Source organism: Hyla sarda, chromosome 13 (genome assembly GCF_029499605.1).
Source record: "Hyla sarda isolate aHylSar1 chromosome 13, aHylSar1.hap1, whole genome shotgun sequence".
Lineage (NCBI taxonomy): Eukaryota > Metazoa > Chordata > Amphibia > Anura > Hylidae > Hyla > Hyla sarda.
This window is the reverse complement of record NC_079201.1, coordinates 16819496-16839138: the sequence shown is the minus strand read 5'-3', so window position 1 is coordinate 16839138 and position 19643 is coordinate 16819496. Positions and strand designations below refer to the sequence as shown.

General features: G+C 44.8%; 1 protein-coding gene and 1 long non-coding RNA gene across 3 annotated transcripts in view; one reads left to right on the top strand and one right to left on the bottom strand.

Annotated features, from left to right (window-relative positions):
* Nucleotides 1-11983, top strand: part of LOC130297459 (uncharacterized) — a 32402-nt gene extending 20419 nt beyond the window's left edge. Inside the window, exon 6 of one of the 2 annotated variants that reach the window (XR_008849527.1) lies at nucleotides 11765-11983. This is a non-coding gene — a long non-coding RNA (uncharacterized LOC130297459). The remainder of the gene's footprint in view (nucleotides 1-11764) is intronic. The other variant, XR_008849526.1, reaches the window with a different exon arrangement.
* Nucleotides 4935-19110, bottom strand: SRSF6 (serine and arginine rich splicing factor 6). Its single transcript, XM_056549960.1, has 6 exons — nucleotides 18903-19110; nucleotides 10887-11035; nucleotides 8486-8598; nucleotides 8177-8379; nucleotides 7373-7660; nucleotides 4935-5882 (listed from the first exon to the last, which is right to left on the bottom strand). The coding sequence occupies exons 1-6, from the start codon at nucleotides 19007-19009 to the stop codon at nucleotides 5138-5140; spliced, it is 1605 nt and encodes a 534-aa protein (XP_056405935.1). The 5' UTR covers nucleotides 19010-19110; the 3' UTR covers nucleotides 4935-5137.
* Nucleotides 19111-19643: the final 533 nt, after the last annotated feature.

The following is a 19643-nucleotide window of genomic DNA, read 5'->3' as shown; positions in this document are numbered from 1 at the left end:
TCCCAACTGTAGGCAAAAACTCGGTCTACCACGTTTTTGCCTGCGGTCGGGAAACCGCATACGGCCGAAAACACAGCCGATCGGAGGCTGCAGTTCACTCCGGTCGGCTCATAGACCTACATTAAATACGGTTCCCCTATACGGCTGAGTGAGGGCGCCGCGATTAAGCCCCGCCCACCCCTCCTCCCAGCCGTATACGGGAACCGTAAGTACAAAACTAGGTGTGAACCCAGCCTAGGATGGGAATACCCCTTGAGGAGACAATTTAAGTTTTTCCATGCACAGTCCCATGAATCTTATTTTTTTTTGTACGACCAGTTGTATTTTCTAATAACACTTTACATGTTTCCATAAGAATGTACAAATCCCCCCAAAAATTTGTGGGTGGAAAATTTTAATAGTTTTTTTTGCGCAGTGCACTCTATGGTGAAAATGATTGGGGAGATTCTCAAAAACTGCTGTATTTGTACATTGTGCTCAACAATTACATATTCAAATTTTCTCATATTATCAATGGGCTGCCTTTGAAAATACTTTTTTTGCGTAAAAATTTTTTTTTCACCAAAATGTATAATTCTTGCACCCAAATTGCCGAGTTTTGTGCAACTTTTTAAAAAAAACACGTTGGGAAATAGGTGTGGCCACTGCAGTGGTCTATAAACTGCGGCCCTCTAGATGCTGCAAAACTTCAACTCTCAGCATGCCCAGACTGTTCAGCCTTGCTGGGAGTTGTAGTTCAGCAACATGTGAAGGGCCAGATGTTGCAGAACTACAACTCCTAGCATGCCTGGACTGTCTGGCCATGCTGAAAATTGTAGTTTTGCAGCATCTGGAGGGCCACAGTTTACAGATCACTATGCAGTGGTCTCCAAATTAGGGCCCTCCAGATGTTGCAAAACTACAACTCCCAGCATGCCCAGACAGCCAACAGATGCCAGGGCATGCTGGGAGTTTTAGTTTTGTAACATCAGAAAGGCCAGTGTGCCCACACCGCTGATTGCTCCTTGCCACTCCTGTATGGGTTCTCCCCGGACTACCAGAGCAGGGGAATTAACCTTTCAACCCCCCTGTCCAACATCTGCTGTCGGTCGCTTGCGGCCAACCAATGGCAGGGGGATTGGAGGAGGTGGCACCACTGCTACCTCACTCCTAACCTGCAGGGCGATAGGTGCTGTCTCAGACAGCACGAATAACCCTTATTTTCCGGGCAATCGAGTCACCAGAGACCCAATGAGCCAAGGAATAACCGTGATTGGTCAAAAGTGAACGGCAAATCACCGTTATAGTGGGATCTCAGGACCCCCCCCAGGCATTGCCACGGAATCCTATTCTGATCACCGCCTTGGGAGCAGCGGTGATTGCTAATACAAAAGGTACTCAATCCTTTAAGGTTAAAAACCAACAGGGTAAAAAAAAAGTATTTTTTTTTTTTTTTTTTACACCAGAGTTTCACAGGCTTTGAAAATATAATGTAAAGCAGACAATATATACGTGGACACACCCACTTTTACAAAACTGACGTGAACAGTGTGAACCGTGGCACAAAGCTCTGAAAATGTGGTCGATAATAGAACTATACAAACCGGAAATCGTTTTAAATCGCATTGACCTACAGAATAAAGGGAACATTTCGTGGGAGATTCTCAAAGAATTCCACGCCTTAAAAAATCAATTTCACGCCAAAATTTAATGTGAATTTTTTTTTTTTTTTTTTTTTTTTTTTTTTTTTAAGTACGGAATTCCCCAATATGTTCTTTATTCTGTAGGTCAATGCAATTAAAACAATACCCGGTTTGTACAGTCCTATTGTGCTACAAAATTGGTATGCATCTAACATTGTCCATTACTGGACACGATGTACGCAGCTCATTTTATCAGTACTGTTTGTTTTGATGGGACTTTAAATCATATATATTAGTAAAGAATAAGAATGATCAATTAAAAGTTAGAATTTAAGTTTTTATGAGTCCATTACAACAGCACATGAGATTGTCCCCATGGGCCCACATAGGAACAGGAAGTAGAGAGGTTAGAAAGGACGCTCCCCTTCAACCCGAGTGTTTATAAATTACTTAGAGAATATTATAAGTACACATAGCAAGGGTGGGAATAAACGTGTGCTGTCCTGATGGCCTCATGAAGACAATTACCAGTAAGGCTGCATTCACATCCAGTTTTTGCAATACGGTTCCCGTATCAGGTTTTTTGTAAAAAAAAAAAAAACGTCTCAAAACCGGACCGAACCGTATACAACCGTATATACCTCTGTAGAGTTTTAAATCGTATACGGTTTGAAAACGGATGTCCGGTTGCATATGGTTTAATAAGTTTTTTGAAGAAAAAAAACGGATACGGACTAGAGATGAGCGAGCTTACAGTAAATTTGATTCGTCACGAACTTCTCAGCTGTTGATGTCTTTTCCTGCGTAAATTAGTTCAGCTTTCCGGTGCTCCGGTCGGCTCGAAAAGGTGGATACAGTCCTAGGAAAGAGTCTCCTAGGACTGTATCCACCTTTTCCAGCCCACGGGAGCCCCTAAAGGCTGAACTAATTTATGCAGGATAAGTCATCAACTGCCGAGCCGAGAAGATCGTGACGAATCGAATTTACTGTAAGTTCGCTCATCTCTAATACAGACGGTTTTATGTTTGTCCTTAATTAAAGTTCTTGTTCTATTTGTGGGAAGAACTTTCGGCGTGCACTGTGCATGTGCAAACTGCAAAACCGTATTGTGCAAACCAGATGAAACCGTATGCACATACGGTTCTGTAAGTTTCCCATTAATCACCATAAAAAAAATAAAAAAAAACATACGGGTTGTATCCAGTTTTTCACCCGGACATAGAACCGTAGTAGACTACGGTTTTGTGTACAGGAAAAAAAAAAAAAGGATAAAACCGTAAATGATGCAAAACGTACACAACCGGATGCTACATTTGGCGTACAGTTTTCAATTACATGTCTATACATATGGTAGGGAGGGACTACAGCCTGTAGCACTTTACAACCATAACCAAGGTCCTGGGAAGAGGCCACATGTAGCTTGTAAAACATACGCTCTTAGGCAGTGTTCACATCACGATTTCTCCATCCGATTGAGTACACGATTTTACAACTTAAAATCATATATAAAGTTGGATCCATTTACCTCATTTATAAAAACTCTGATCCCATTACACACATCCGATTTGATCCGCACACGATTTTTGTTCGGGTCTGAAATCTGGTTTGACCACCATTTTTTTCCCCCAGACTGAAAATCGAATTTAAATAGTGTATGAAAAAATATAATGAAGTTCAATGTACATCGTATTTGATCGTGTAACTGTGTGATTCATTAAGATTAATCGCATCCATAATTTCTGTTCACATGCGCAGTAGTCGCTGAATAGTCCAGAAAGTGCTAGAAACTGAGAAACATTTGAAAGTAGTCTTGAAACTTTATAGGATATTTTCAAAGCTGGCTATACAGACTGGAAATCCCCATTGGGGAGATTTATCAAAACCTGTGCAGAGGAAAAGTTGCCCATAGCAACCAATCAACTTGCTTCTTTCATTTTTAACAAGGCCTCTGCAAAAAGAAAGAAGTAATCTGATTGGTTGCTATGGGCAACTTTCCTTTGCACAGGTTTTGATAAATCTCCCCCCCCCCATATGCTTCTCCCTAATAGTATTAACAGGGTGTATGTACCTAATAACGGAGCCGCAACCTCCTCTGCCTCCTACTCCATTTACCCAAAAATTCTCTCTCACACAAGCACTTCTATATCTCCTTCTACACTCAATACACCTTTTAACACACCCCTTTTATGAATTGAATAATAAAGCTTTATTGCCCTTGACATCAAACATTGCAAAAAAAAAAAAAAAAATGAATCATTTAACCCCTTTGAATCACCCTTTTCCCATAAAAAAATGTGTAAATAAAAATAAACATATGTGGTATCGCCGTGTGCGGAAATGTCCGAATTATAAAAATATATCATTAAACCGTACGGTCAATGGCGTACACGCAAAAAAATCCAAAGTCCAAAATAGTGTATTTTTGGTCACACTTTATATCATGAAAAAATTAATAAAAAGTGATCAAAAAGTCCGATCAATACAAAAATGGTACAGATTTACTGCGTAGAAACTAATGCCAAAAGTAAAAAAATTTGCATTTTTTATTAAATTTTGTCGCACAGATTTTTCTCCCCGTTTTGCCATACATTTTTGGGTAAAATTACTGATGTCATTACAAAGTAGAATTGGTGGCGCAAAAAATAAGCCCCAATATGGATATTTAGGTGCAAAATTGTAAGGGTTATGATTTTTGAAAGGTAATGAGAAAAAAACGAAAGTCCAAAAACAGAAAAACTCTGTCCAAGGGTGTTAAGGGGTTAATGAGGTTATCCAGAATTTTTTAAAAACAAAAGAAACATCTGTCCTCGGGTTGCATTCCAGTTCAATTTAAGTGAATGTATCAAAGTTGTAATACTACACACAACCTGAGGACAGGTGTGGCGCTGTTTTTGGGAGATATAAGCTCTTTCAATTCCAGGATAACCTCTAAGAGCACCTTAAAGGACAACTGGTACAATGAACTTCAGAAACACAAGCTTGCACAGCAGAAGAAAACTTTATTTGCTCTGCAAACTCCCAGAACCTCCTAAAAAAAACAAAAACAAATGAAAAACACCCCAGAGACAGTACAAACCTTTATTTACAATGTCAGCAGCTAGACTGAAATGGGATAAACAATAAAATTCCCATAAAGCACTGTAGAGTTTAATACTTCATACCATCAAGAACAAAATGCAATGCATTTTATTATAGGTGTACAATGAACCCATCATGGCCATTTGAATGCAGGTATCTACGATATTAATTCACTGTACTAAATGACTAAAGGAAAAAGACCTTTCAGCTCCACAACCTTCGTACTTTAAGAAATTTTCATGCATAAAAAACAAAACAAAAAAACAAAATAAAAATTATTGCCTTTACCTATTTACATAGCTGAAATCCTTCTGTTGCCAGGATATGACACAGAAAAGGTGAGGACATGTCTGCACTGAAACATCTAAGGTGATTTTATGGGAATCGACTTGTGAGGCTCAGAACACTGGGCAAATAAGTCTACGTCACAAAAAACCCTACTCTGGGGAGCTAGAACGAGACCGCGAGCTGGCAGCGGAGGCAGCACGTGGAGGTGGAGACACTGACCTTTCCTTGCCAGCAAAAGATGGATCTGGTGATTTAGATCGGGATCTGGCAGCACCATTACCATTTTCCATTGGGGAAAGAGATCTGGAACGACTATGGGAAGATCTTTCTTGTTTAATGTTTGATCGACTCCTGGAGCGATCCCTGCTTCTAGATCTACTACGAGACCGGTCATGGTCTCCCTTGGACTGACTTCTGGACCTCTCCCTGGAAGCTTCTCTATTTCCCTTTGACTGACTACGTGACCTGTCACGAGACCTCTCCCTAGAAATCTCTCTTTTCCCCTTAGAGAGACTACGTGATCTCTCACGAGATCTGTCCCTCTTTCCCTTGGACTGACTACGTGATCGCTCTCTTGACTGATCTCTTTTACCCTTAGAGTCTCGCTTGCCTCTAGAGCGACTGCGAGAACGACCCCGTTTGCTCTTTGAACGACTGCCAGATCTATCACGTTTGGATCTAGTGCGGCTGCCAGACCGCTCACGCTTTGATTTTGTACGGCTGCCAGAACGATCTCGTTTTCCTTTAGAATTGCTACGAGACCGCTTGCGCTTTCCCTTTGAGCGGCTGCGAGATCGAGAGCCACGCTCAGATTTAGGTTTGCTTTCAGAACGGGACTTCCTCTGTTTTGATGGTGATCGAGAGGTTTCCTTACTTCTGGATCGAGATTTGGACCTAAAATAAATGATGCAACAAATAAAACTCAGTGACATAATATAATAAAAAACACTTCTATTAAAGGACAACTGCAGTGGCATTACACTTATCCCCTATACACTAACGGGGCGCCGCCATAAGCGTTCATGGTGAGCACTAACACCCCGTCTCCTCCCTGTCCCCATACAGTTCTATGGGGGAAGCGGGGAGGCACGAATGCTGCCTCTCCCAAAGAGATGTATGGAGGAGGCGTGCCGGCCATAACATCATGCTGCGGCTGGCACACCCCCTGCACAGGAGAGCCGCGGCCCCGTACAGGAGATGGCCGGTGGCCCCAGCGTTTGGACCCCCCACGATCAGACACTTATCCCCTATCTTGAGAACAAAGGTACCAAAGCCCTTTCATCTCAACAACACCCCTTCATTTTATCATTTGGGAAAATCCCTTTATTTTATTTCTGGCAAAGATCTCCAGACTTCGTGGCAAAAAATCTTAAAGGGGTACTCCGCTGCCCCAGTGTTTGGAAAATTTTGTTCCAAACGCTTGGAGGAGGGGGTCGTGACATCGGCCACGCCACTCATGATGTCACACCACGCCCCCTCAATGCAAGTCTATGGGAGGGGACATGGTGTGACATTGCAAGGGGTGTGGCTGTGACTTCACGACCCCAGCCGGTGTGAGGTGGTTTTTGCGCCCCGTAGATCCATGCGTCCTCTCCTCCCCCAGCTCTCCGAACATTTCCGAAGCTAGAACTGGGGGAGGGCAGAGCAAGGGGAAGGAGAAAGTTCACGCCCCCTCCCTCATCTCCCCTCCCTGAGCTCGGCTGCTGGACGCAGATCTCCACGGCACGCCCCCTCCCCGAGGACATAGATCGCCACGGCAGGTCCCCCCCTCCCTCATCTCCCCCAGCAGATCTCCACGGCAGGTCCCCTCAAAGGGGGACATACTGCACAGGCTACAGGCTAAAGGGGGACAAAGGAGGACATACTGTACGGGCTAAAGACTGCACAAGCTAAAGGGGGACATACTGAGCCCTATGTGTAAAGGGGGACCTACTGTACACGCTAAAAGGGGAAATTTAGCCCGTACAGTGTCCCCCTTTATACATAGAGCTCATTGGGAGCACTGCTCTACGTCCTCAGCTCGGGGAGATGAGGGAGGGGGCGTGAACTTTCTCCTTCCCCTTGCTCTGTCCTCCCCCAGTTCTAGCTTCGGAAATGTTCGGAGAGCTGGGGGAGGAGCGGATGCATGGATCTACGGGGGCGCAAAAAACCACCTCACACCGCCCTCACCCAGCGCTCTAAACACTGGGTGCTGCACACAGATCGCAGGGGTCCAAGCAGTAGGACCCCCAATATCAGACATCTTATCCCCTATTCTTGGGATAGGGGGATAAGATGTCTAAGGGCGGAATACCCCTTTAAAAAAAAAACTCATCAGTGTCACCTCCATTACCTGTCTGTACCGACAGTTTAGTGATAAAATAGTAAACTATCTGGTTTCTTACCTAGACTGACTCTTAGCAGGTGAATGTGAACGGCTCCGTTTTATTGGAGAACGAGAGCGGCTTTCCTTAGTAGGAGACCTAGACTGACTTTTCTTAGCAGGGGAATGAGAGCGACTTTTAGCAGGAGATCGGGAACGACTCTTCTTCACTGGTGAACGAGATCTACTCCGCTTTACTGGTGAACGGGAACGGCTCTTCTTGACAGGAGAACGGGAACGGCTCCTGGATCTGCTGTGGCTGCTATGTCTGCTCCTGCTGCGAGATCTTCTCCTGCTCCTGGATCGTGACCTGACAAAAGAAAATATTTCAAAATTAGTTTATCATGGGTGAAGACCATGGCGTAGACAATCTTACTGGGGAGAGGAAACATGTGTAGAGGAAAAGTGGAGCAGTTGCCTATAGTAACCAAACTGCTTTAATTTTTCGCAGAACTCAAAATTGAAGCAGATCTGATTGGTTGCTATGGGCAACTGCCACTTTTCCTCTACAAAAGAAATTGTCCGGAAGCGCTGGAGGGTCTGGGTCGCGACCACAGGAACGGAAGTCCGTGACATCACGCCAGTCACCTCAATGCAAGTCTATGGGAGGGGGCGTGACGTCACGGACTTCCGTTCCCGTGGTCGCGACCCAGACCCTCCAGCGCTTCCGGACAAGAAACAGGTGGGTGCCGCATGCAATATTGCGGGGGTCCCCAGCGGCGGGACCCCCACGATCAGACATCTTATCCCCGGGATAAGATGTCTAGGGGTGGAGTACCCCTTTAAATGTACTTTTTTTTTACATCTGAATTTTATCTCCATTTACCTGGACCTGCTGCCAGAATAAGACCTCCTGTGGCGTGTTTTACTTTCAACCAGGCGAATTTTTCTGCCATTTATCTCAGTGCCATCCAATTTATCGAGGGCTCTCTTCATATCAGAGTAAGATCGAAATTCTATCACCCCCTCATTGGTACGTTCTTTGTGTGCATCTGCATAGGTAACCTCACCTGCCTGCCTCATGAAATCCTGTTAATATAAAAAGTACGTATTTAATCTATGCATTGTAGGAAAGCAAGAGTTTAAAAATAAGTCACGTAAAAGCTACTGAAGTTGGAAGGTCTACGATACTCACCTTAAGGTCCTGCCAACTGCACCGACTAGAAAGATTTTCCACAATAAGCCTGAACTCTGTCCGCACAGGAGGACCATATTTATCTCTGCCAGATCTTTGGCTCCTGTAGCCACCTTTACACATAGAAAGATAATGTCAGGGTTGCAAACCAAATGCACAAGTTATTATCTAATTCTCTGTTTTCTGGGAGGGCTTTATAGACTAGAGTATAGAGAGATTCTTTACATAAAACCTCCTTTGAAGCCGTGATTCTGGCGAGTGATTGGTAGCAGGGACGTTGAGTTACTCACTCCATTCTGTAGGGTTAAGAATGGCCATGTATAAGGAGTGCACTCAGTCAACCTCAGCAACATGAAATCTTACAGGATTTAATGACATTACAAGGTTTAACTTATTAACATGCATTTCTACAAAGTGTTTTACAAGAGATGCCAGTCACATTATTAAATTAAGGCAGGAGGTATAAGAAGTGGCGGCACTTGGAAGCACACGCAAGGGGAGTCACCTAGTCCAGATTAAAGCCGGTTTTGTCTAACCCTTTTAAATCCTCACCATCACCCTGCGTCTAATGGCAATAGGCTGCTGTCGTCATGGCTTCCGGTAAGGTCAGCCAAAGGGTCATAGGGCAAGGGTCACACAATGTTTGGAAAGGCCAACCAGGAAAGGCAGTCATCTTAAGCCTCAATGGTCTCAGCCCCCACTGGTCTCTTTCAAATTGAAACATCAAGGACGGTTAAAAAGGATTTTGGAATTAAACATGCAAAAAGGTTAAGAATATACAAGTTAAAAAATACATTCATTAAACCATAATAATGCCCCCCCAAAGTCTAACCCCCCCAAATTACATCCCATATTTTAACAGTAACATCTGTGACATCAGAGGAGTTCATGTTTACCACTGACGCCACAGGCGTTAACTCCCACAAGACGGTCCAGTGATTTCTACTACATCTCTATGAAAATATATGAAAAAGTATTATGGAGAGTGGGATGGAAACCATCTAACAAAGTGCAATAAAAGTTGATTAAGGGTAGGGTCACATGTGCCGTATTCTCCTACACACTCAATGGGTGGCAAAATCTGCTGCAGAAAATATGCAGCAAAATATGGCCTGTGTGAGCCTAGCCTAAAGGTTTTATCCAGGATTACAAGAACAGCTCCACATTAGTCCTCAGGTTGTGTGTGGTATTGCAGGTTCCTTTGAAGTGAACGGAGCAAAGCTGTAATACCACACAACCTGAACAGGGAGGAGTTATGTTTTTTTTTATGAAATCCGCTGTTTTTCTAATCCCTGATAACCCATTTACCAGAGAAGGGCGGATTAACACAGGCATAAAACAAGTACATTTTTGTATCTGCATTACTGCTACAAGTCCTGGTCCTATGGCCTAAACTGACAGCTGTCTGGCTGAGTTCACACATCGCGGTACCACAACTAATTAGCATGTGAAGTTTTTGCAGCAAGCGACCAAAATTGTGCGTTTTACTGCAATTATGTTAGAGACATAGACTGCAATTAAATTGGCACTTTTACTGCGATTTCACCCATTTGTGGTAATTAGTTACTGTAGCGCAACATGTGAACACCGCCTCAGTGAGGGTCATCAGAAATGCAGTTGTGATGGGACTTGTGATGTTAATACAGATTCAAAACTTTGGTTGTATTACGCCCGTGTGAAACTGTCACAACATACACTATTATCCTGTAACAAAAAACAATATTGTATGTGAAAACTAATCTGTAACAATGGAATAATAAAGTCCACATCATTGGTTTCATCATATTTGCTATTTTTAAGCACATTCAGCCATCTTGGCCGTCAAGTTTTAGAATGTAAAAAACAAAGCAATATACTGACAAACTGTTCTCAATCTCCTGCAGACGCACCACTCTCCATCTTTGGGTTGGATCTGCCGCTAGTTTTCTACTAATGTGGAACCAGTCAAGCAGCAGCAGCACTCATATATGACAGAGTACTGAGCTGGTTATAGAAAACAATGGCCTGCGTCCTGTTGAACTGCATTAGAGAAATACAAGAGGCAGATTTCCATTCCACATGCACAGAGGTCAGTACAGGTCGTGGGGAATGGATTCAGAATGTACAAGATCAGAAAACATGGCAGCATCTTTCCAACAACCGCCCCATCTGTCCCTCAGTTGTTTGCAGTATTGGACAGATGTGCTAATATTTTGGAAAAAAGCAGCCAAGTTATTTCTCTAACCCTGCACTACCTTAACATGGAGTTTGAGCTGCTCCTTAAATATCACAAGCCCAATACAGTTATACACTGACCTACACTATACAGTTATACACTGACCTACACTATACAGCATACAATCCCAGCAAACGTTTCCTAAAACTCCCCCAAAGAGCTGCTACCAAAAAATGTGATGCTTACTGCGACTTCCAAAGCTGTATCCATCTCTGTCCCGGCGCGGCCCCCGGGCATGCTCTACAATCACCCGCTCCCCACAAAGGTCTTTCCCATTCAGCTCATATACAGCGTCATCGGCGTCACGTGAATCTTCAAACTCCACAAAGCCGTATCTGCAATGATAAAGAGGAGTATTACAATGTGCACTGTACAGGATGAGCAATAAACATTTGGAAATAAATACAACAAACAATCAGAAAACTCAATTCCTTAAACTATCCAGCAGTTTTTTTTACCAGGTCAACATTCCCAAACCTTCGGCTCTCCGACTGTTAAAAACCTACAACATCCCTGGGAAGTGGAAACACTGCTCTGGATTAGTGGTGACACCTCAAAGTAGGATATCACTTGCAACTAGGGAATCGACCGATTATCGGTATGGCCGATATTATCGGCCGATAATCACGATTTTGGGCATTATCGGTATCGGCAATTACCTTGCCGATAATGGCCCACACCGCGACCGCCCTCCCCCCCTACCCGCCGCATCGCGACCAACCCGCCACACCGCGTCGCACCCCCCACCGTAGTGCTGGGCGGTATACCGGTATGAACCGGATACCGGTTTTTTTTTCACCCATGGTATGGATTTTTGCCCATACCGCTATACTGGTCAATAAAACTTACCTGTAATGGGGGTGGTCCGGGCCATCCATCCTTCCTGTAGTATCCGGCGGCATTCCGGGTGGAGGGTGAACTGGTCCGGGCTGTCCTTCTCCGGGGGTCCTCTTCTCCACTCCGCACTGGATAACCTCTTTCCGCCCCCCCCTTAACCTTAATTTTTGTGCTTTCTATGTAAATGTGCCTTTTTGATAAGTTTTGTTTATTCTTTTTTTTTCTAGGATGTGATGTGACCAAAAATCTACTTCTATGGTCTGTCAGAAGGAGAAGGAAGGAGCTGGTAAGGCTTCAGCCGCCATCTTGACCCATTGGACCTATGCAATTGAATCAATGGGTGGTCTGATGAGTCTCTCAAAGCACCCCGTATGCCAGTGGTCTCCAATCTGCGGACCTCCAGATGGTGAAAAACTACAACTCCCAGCATGCCCGGACAGCCAACGGCTGTCCGGGCATGCTGGGAGTTGTAGTTTTGCACCATCTGGAGGTCCGCAGGTTGAAGACCACTGCCCTATGCTTTAGATGCAGTATTAGTCAGTCCTGATGAGACTCATGATGTACATGTACCTGCGGCGCCCCCTAGGGTTTATGATTAAAATCCCAATGCTGTAATAAAAACACATCTGTGATAGATGTCAGCGAGACCATCATTTAGCAGGCAGCTGTCTCCCAACTGCATAAACCAACGCGCCACCGAGCTCCCATGTTCATATCAACAAGGAGAGGGGAACAAGCTAATGCAAAGCAGAGGAACAAAGGATCGGCCATGCTGATATTTAACACTCAACCCTCTCCCCTGGAGGCACTGCTGAGATGACAGGTGGCCCTGACACATTAAGAAATAACGCTGTACGGCAAGAATGTTCACTTTCATTCACAGAACTACAAAGACATCTATAGTATTGAGCAATGTAAACCATGCAAAAATAAAAATAAAGAAAATCTAATGTCTCCCTCTAAACCACTGCCAAACGATTGCATTATTTCATATCAGCCCAAAGATTAAAAGGTAGTCAAATACTTTATATGTTTATAAGACGTAGTGTTACTAGTGAAGCCGTACAGATCCCTTCTTCTCTCCGGTATTTGGAACAGTTGTGTAAAGCGCTGACCCCGGCTACAATAATGGAGCCAATGATTATGACAGCTGTCCCAGGGCTCGCTGGGTCACTACAAACCACAACATGACCTCCCTGGTTACAGCTGTTTCTCAATCCCTACGATGGCCGTGGATCTAACACCCTGCAGTGCTGGAATGGATGGCTTGTTACTATGGCCAGTACCATAATCCAAGAAACTGCACCATATCCCTAAATCATCTTTCCAATTCTTTATTTCAAGAACCCTGGAGTCCCACAGATCATAAAGTAATAGCATATCCTAGCAAACATGAACCATAAAGCCTAAATGCTCAGAAATAAGCTACTGGTGCCAGTTTCCCTTTTCTCTTGAGATTGCTGACTATTGGCTCAAAGTTCAAGAAACATTCTCAATGGGTTTCTACTAGGAATCGACCGATTATCAGTATGACCGATATTATCGGCCGATAATCACGATTTTGGGCATTATCGGTATCGGCAATTACCTTGCCGATAATGCAGAGATTACCTTGCCGAGATCGCGGGCGTCGGCCATTGTCGGCGGGGTCCCTGGCTGCGATCAGCAGCCGGGATCAGCAGCGCATGACACGGGCATCGCTCCGATGCCCGCGGTTATGCACAGGACGTAAATGTACGTCCTGGTGCGTTAAGTACCACCGCACCAGGACGTACATTTACGTCCTGCGTCCTTAAGAGGTTAACGGTATCGGCCCTAAAAAAAACAATATCGGTCGATCCCCAGTTTCTACTGCACCGTTCAAGCTGAAATTTCAGACCCAGTGAAGGAATGGACATGTTGATTCTTCCGGCAGAAAGCTGTGCGGACTACATTGCTGTTAATGGGGACAACACATCAGCCCTGAGTGAACTGATCCATCTGCAGTTCTGATTACAGTCGCCTCTTTTGCTACAATTTTAATTGTTATATGAATATTTTACTGCAATTGTTTCTCTTCACAAAGATCTCATGGAATTCCAGAGAGGCACAATCACCTTGTTCACATGGGGTTTATCAAGGTCTGTTAGTGGTTTAATTGTTTGCTCTTTTGAGTTTGTGCATTTCAATTGCTTGTACTGTGACTTGAAATAAAAAAAGAAAAAAATGAAAATGTTATTTCCTCGCCAAAAGACAGCAGTCTTAGGGTGTGCAACCACTGGCACCCCATGATCATGACAACCTATGTGATATGTGCCCGGAATGAACTAATAGCAGCGGACATTCGTGGCCTCTCTACCATTTATTCTCTACAGGGCTTCTGATCATTGCTGAGCTCAGAGCTTGGCAATATATGGAAGCTCCATAAAGATTAAATGTAGCACTGGCCGGGCAATGTGTAGTGCACTCAGCTGACCTCTAGGACAGTTACCTTCCCGTTTTGGAGATTAGTAAGGGGACCCAGCAGTCAGACATCCCTTGTTAGTTACCCCTATTCTCTGGATAGGCAATATCTTCGTTGTGAGATAACATCTTTAACCCCTTAAGGACGCAGCCCTTCTTTGCAATTCTGACCACTGTCACTTTATGCATTAATAACTCTAAGATGCTTTTACCGATTATTCAGATTCTGAGAGTTTTTTCGTGACATATTCTACTGCATTTTCTGCTGTAAATTTTCATTGTTACTTGCATCCGTTCTTGGTGAAAAATCCCTAAATTTTGAAAAGGTTGCATTTTTCTAACTTTGAAACTCTCTGCTTGTAAGGAAAATGGACATTCCAAATAAATTATATATTGATTCACAAATACAATATGTCTACTTTAACTTGGCATCATAAAATGGACATATTTTTAAGTTTTGAAAACTTTAGAGGGCTTCAAATTATAGCAGCAATTTTCATGAAAATTGCAAAATCTGAAGGGGCAGATGTTACAGAACTACAACTCCCAGCATGCCTGGGCAGTCTAGGCATGCTGAGAGTTGTAGTTCGGCAACATCTGGAGGACTACCGTTTGGACACCACTGTAATAGTGGTCTCCAAACTGTGACCCTCCAGATGTTGCAGAACTAAAACTCCCAGCATGCCCAGACAGCCTTTGGCTTTACTGCCACCTCTCTACCTGCGCCACTGATCTCCGCTGATGTCACCGACGATCGGAGGTCCCCACGGCATCTTCTTTGCAGGTACCGTCCGATCTTCTCCCCCTGTTCTGCCCGACATCCAGCCATGGCAACCCCCGTCTTCAACTGCCATTGGTCAGTACTCAGTGTTGACTAATGGCAGGGGATAGGAGGAGGTTGCAGCACTGCAGCCTCGCTCCTATCCCTTAGGATGATCAGGGCTGTCACTGACCGCTCCGATCATTCCTATTTTCCGGGCAATCGGGTCACCAGAGACCCGATCAGCAGAAAATAGCATGTCAGAATTCACATGCGATTTCCTGTGATCGCCGACATGGGGGGGTCCTCAGGACTCCCCTCGGCGATGTGCTGGGATGCCTGCTGAATGATTTCAGCAGGCATCCCGGTCCGGCCCCACTGGCGTATCCCCACTGGCGTATCCATATGCCCTGAACAGGCTAAAGGAGAAATGCGGTGGAACACTTACCTTCCCCTGTGCCCAGGCTGCAAAAACAAACTCCCCTTCCTAGGTTTAGTGTATGGCCAGCACAGCGATATCCCGACTAATCATGTAAGGAGCCGGGGAGAACTCCATATATGACAGTGCACTCAGCCCATCACCGGCCGAGGCAGGACATAGCTGCGGCCAACGATAAGCTGACCACAGTGTGACGTTCCAAGCCTAACAAGCACAGAGCCGAGCATCACCGGAGGAACAGGACGCCGATATCTCCGCAATGGGGGAACCTAGGAAGGAGAGTTAAAGTTTTTTTTTTTTGTTTGTTTTTGCTGCCTCCTGGGCACAGGAGAAGCTAAAAGTTTTCCACCACATTTCTCCTTCAAATTCAACACTGATCTAAATAAAGGAATTTTCCAAACTCAAAAAGTTAACCAGTGTGCCTCCAGGTCTTGCAAAACTACAACTCTCAGCATGCCCGGACAACCAATGGCTGTCCGGGCATGCTGAGAGTTGTAGCTTTGCAACAGCTGGAGGCACACTGGATAACCTTTTTGAGATTGCAAAATTCCCCTTTTTATAAAAGTGTTGAATTTGAAGGAGAAATGTGGCGGAAAACTTTTAGCTTCTCCTGTGCCCAGGAGGCAAATGGACATAACCGTGCATGTGCAGCCAGTAGGACTGAGCTCAGCAATGTTAGTAAGCCCAATAAACAATGAATGGAGCGCGGGCTGCACATGTACAGTCATCTCTACTCATTCCAGAGGACATATCACCTGTAATCAGGATCAGCAAGAGACCCTACTGACCAGCCTGTCAGCATCGGCACAAAGCACACTGGGAATGTTTTGCACCAGCAGCTTAACCTGCGCAGAGCACACTGGGAGTTGTAGTTTTGCCTGACAGACTCAACAGCAGGTGCAGAACTACAACTCCCAGTGTGCTTTGTGCAGGTGGTGCACTGAGCACACAGATGTAGTTTTACACCAGCAGCTGAACTTGCGTAGAGCATACTGGGAGTTGTAGTTCTACACCAGGTGCTGAGCCTACACTGAGCAAACAGGGGGTTGTTGTCATGCACCAGCTATCGAGTCTAAACATACTGGGAGTCATAGGGTGCCCAGGCAAACTTAGTCAGACTCAGCAGCTGGTTCAAAACTACAACTCCCAGAATGCCCAGACATACTCAGCAGCTAGCGCACACACACCCATAGACTCCTAAATCCCATAGACTAACTCCTTGGGAACTGAGCCCATTATGACCCTAAGGACGGGAGCATTTTTTGCAATTCTGACCACTGTCACTTTAAACATTAATAACTCTGGAATGCTTTTACTTTTCATTCTGATTCAGAGATTGTTTTTTCGTGACATATTTTACTTTATGTTAGTGGTAAATTTTTGTCGATACTTGCAACAATTCTTGGTGAAAAATTCCAAAATTTGATGAAAAAAAATTTAAAATTTAGCATTTTTCTAACTTTGAAGCTCTCTGCTTGTAAGGAAAATAAACATTCAAAATAAATAATATTTTGATTCACATATACAATATGTCTACTTTATGTTTGCATCATAAAATTGACGAGTTTTTACTTTAGGAAGACACCAGAGGGCTTCAAAGTTCAGCAGCAATTTTCCACAAAATTTTCAAAATCGGAATTTTTCAGGGACCAGTTCAGGTTTGAAGTGGATTTGAAGGGTCTTCATATTAGAAATACCCCATAAATTACCCCATTATAAAAACTGCACCCCCCAAAGTATTCAAAATGACATTCAGTAAGTGTTTTAACCCTTTAGGTGTTTCACAGGAATAGAAGCAAAGTGAAGGAGAAAATTCAAAATCTTCATTTTTTACACTCGCATGTTCTTGTAGACCCAGTTTTTGAAATTTTACAAGGGGTAATAGATGAAAAATCCCCCCAAAATGTGTAACCCAATTTCTCTCGAGTAAGGAAATACCTCATATGTGTATGTCAAGTGTTCGGCGGGCACAGTAGAGGGCTCAGAAGGGAAGGAGCGACAATGGGATTTTGGAGAGTGAAACCTTCAAACTGTGGCAAAATGACAACTCCCAGAAGGCACTGACAGACCGTACATGCTGGGAGTTGTAGTTTTACAACAGCTGTAGACACACTGGTGGGGAACCACTGAGTTAGAAAACAGACTCTAGCTCAGTGATTCCAACCCATGTGCCTCCAGCTGTTGCAAGACTACAACTCCCAGCATGTACGGTCTGTCAGTGCACTCTGGGAGTTGTAGTTTTGCAACAGCTGGAGGCACACAGGTTGGAATCACTGAGTTAGGAAACAGACTCTAGCTCAGTGTTTCCCAACCGATGTGCCTACAGCTGTTGCAAAACTACAACTCCCAGCATGCCCAGACAGTCAGGGATGCTGGGCGTGTAGTTCTGCAATATCTGGCCCTCCAGATGTTGCAAAACTACAACTCCAAGCATCCCTGACTGTCTGGGCATGCTGGGAGTTGCAGTTTTGCAACATTTGGAGGGCTACAGTTTGGAGACCACCATATTGTCTCCAAACTGTGCCACTAAAGATGTTGCAAAACTACAACTCCCAGCATGCCCAGACAGTCAGTGCATGCTGAAAGTTGTAGTTTTGCAACATCTGGAGGACCAAAGTTTAGAGACCACTACAAGGTGGTCTCCAAACTGTGACCCTCCAGATGTTGCAAAACTACAATTCCCAGCATGCCCAGACAGCCTTTGGCTGTGTGGGCATGCTGGGAGTTGTAGTTTTGCAGCTGTTAGAAGGCCACAGTGAATATCACTTATCGCGATCTTCACTGCAGCATTCTCAGCCGCTCCTCTTGCTAGATATCAGTAGGCATCCCGGTCCGATCACCGCCGGCGGGCGGGAGTGATCGGAAATGCCGAGGGCATATGTGTCCCCAAGGAGTTAAAGGGGTACTCCACTGGAAAACTTTTTTTTTAAATCAACTGGTGCCAAAAAGTTAAACAGATTTGTAAATTACTTCTAATAAAAATAGTTTAACCCTTCCAGTATTTATAAGCTGCTGTATGATCCACAGGAAGTTCTTTTCTTTTTTGAATTTCCTTTCTGTCTGACCACAGTGCTCTCTGCTGACACCTCTGTCCATGTTAGGAACTGTCCAGACTAGGAGCAAATCCCCATAACAAACCTCTCCTGCTCTGGAACGTTCCTGACATGAACAGGGGTGTCAGCAGGGAGCACTGGACAAGAAAGAAAAGAATTTCAAAAAGAAAAGATCTTCCTGTGGATCACACTGCAGCTGATAAGTACTGGAAAGATTTGGATCTTTATATAGAAGTAATTGACAAATCTGTATAACTTTTTGGCACCAGTTGACTTAAAATGTTTTCCAGTGGAGTACCCCTTTAAGAGTTGTAGTTGAGCACCAACAGATAAGCCTGCACCACGCACATTGGGGGTTGTAGTCATGCACCAATTGGGGGTGATACTCCATTATAATAGAATATAACAAGCATTGGCCTGGTCCATGACGCACGGACACACTTCAGTCACACATTGCGTCTCCGCATGCGCAGGGCCTATGACGTCACGGCGGCCTCCTCGTCTCGGTAATAAAGCCCCCCAAACCATTACCTCAGCCGTGCACCAAAATGGCGACCACGGGCTACGTTACTTTGTCTACCGCTAAATTGAGCGTGCACTAGCGGTATATCACCCCCTCCACATGAAGGCAGGCCCGAAGACCGGCGCCCCCGGAATACAAGCATCCTCACCCATTCTTCAGGTCCACCTCCAGTAGTTTCCCGTAACCCCCGAAGAACCTCTGTATGTCTTTCTCCCGGACGTGGTAACTCAGTCTCCCCACGTACACACGCGGCATGGCGCTGATCGAAGAAGATGGCGGCCTCAGCTCCCGCTGCAGAGTGACGCGACAAAAGGCGGGAGGGGAGCTTTATAAACTACGTGGGCGTGGTCTTTAGTGAGGAAAAGGGGGCAGGTCGGCGCAGGCGCACTGCGGAAGGGAAGAGCGGGGCGGGGCGTTAGAGGTTCAGTTGACGAGCACGTGCATACTCTAAACCAGTGTTTCCCACCCAGGGTGCCTCCAGCTGTTGCAAAACTACAACTCCCAGCATGCCCGGACAGCCAAAGGCTGTCCGGGCATGCTGGGAGTTGTAGTTTTGCAACAGCTGGAGGCACCCTGGGTGGGAAACACTGCCCTAAACCATATATAACCTGTGGGCTCTCCAGCTGTTGCAGAACTACCACTCCCAGCATGCCTGGAGTTGTAGTTTTGCTACATCTGGAAAGCTATAGTTTGGAGACCTCTACTTAATAGTCTCCAAACTGTTCTTCCCCAATTGTTGCATAACTACAACTCCTAGCATGCCTTTCGGCTGTCAGTGTATGCTGGGAGTTGTATTTTTGCAACAGCTGTAGGCACATCGGTTGGGAAACACTGAGCTAGAGTCTGTTTCCTAACTCAGTGATTACAACCCGTGTGCCTCCAGCTGTGG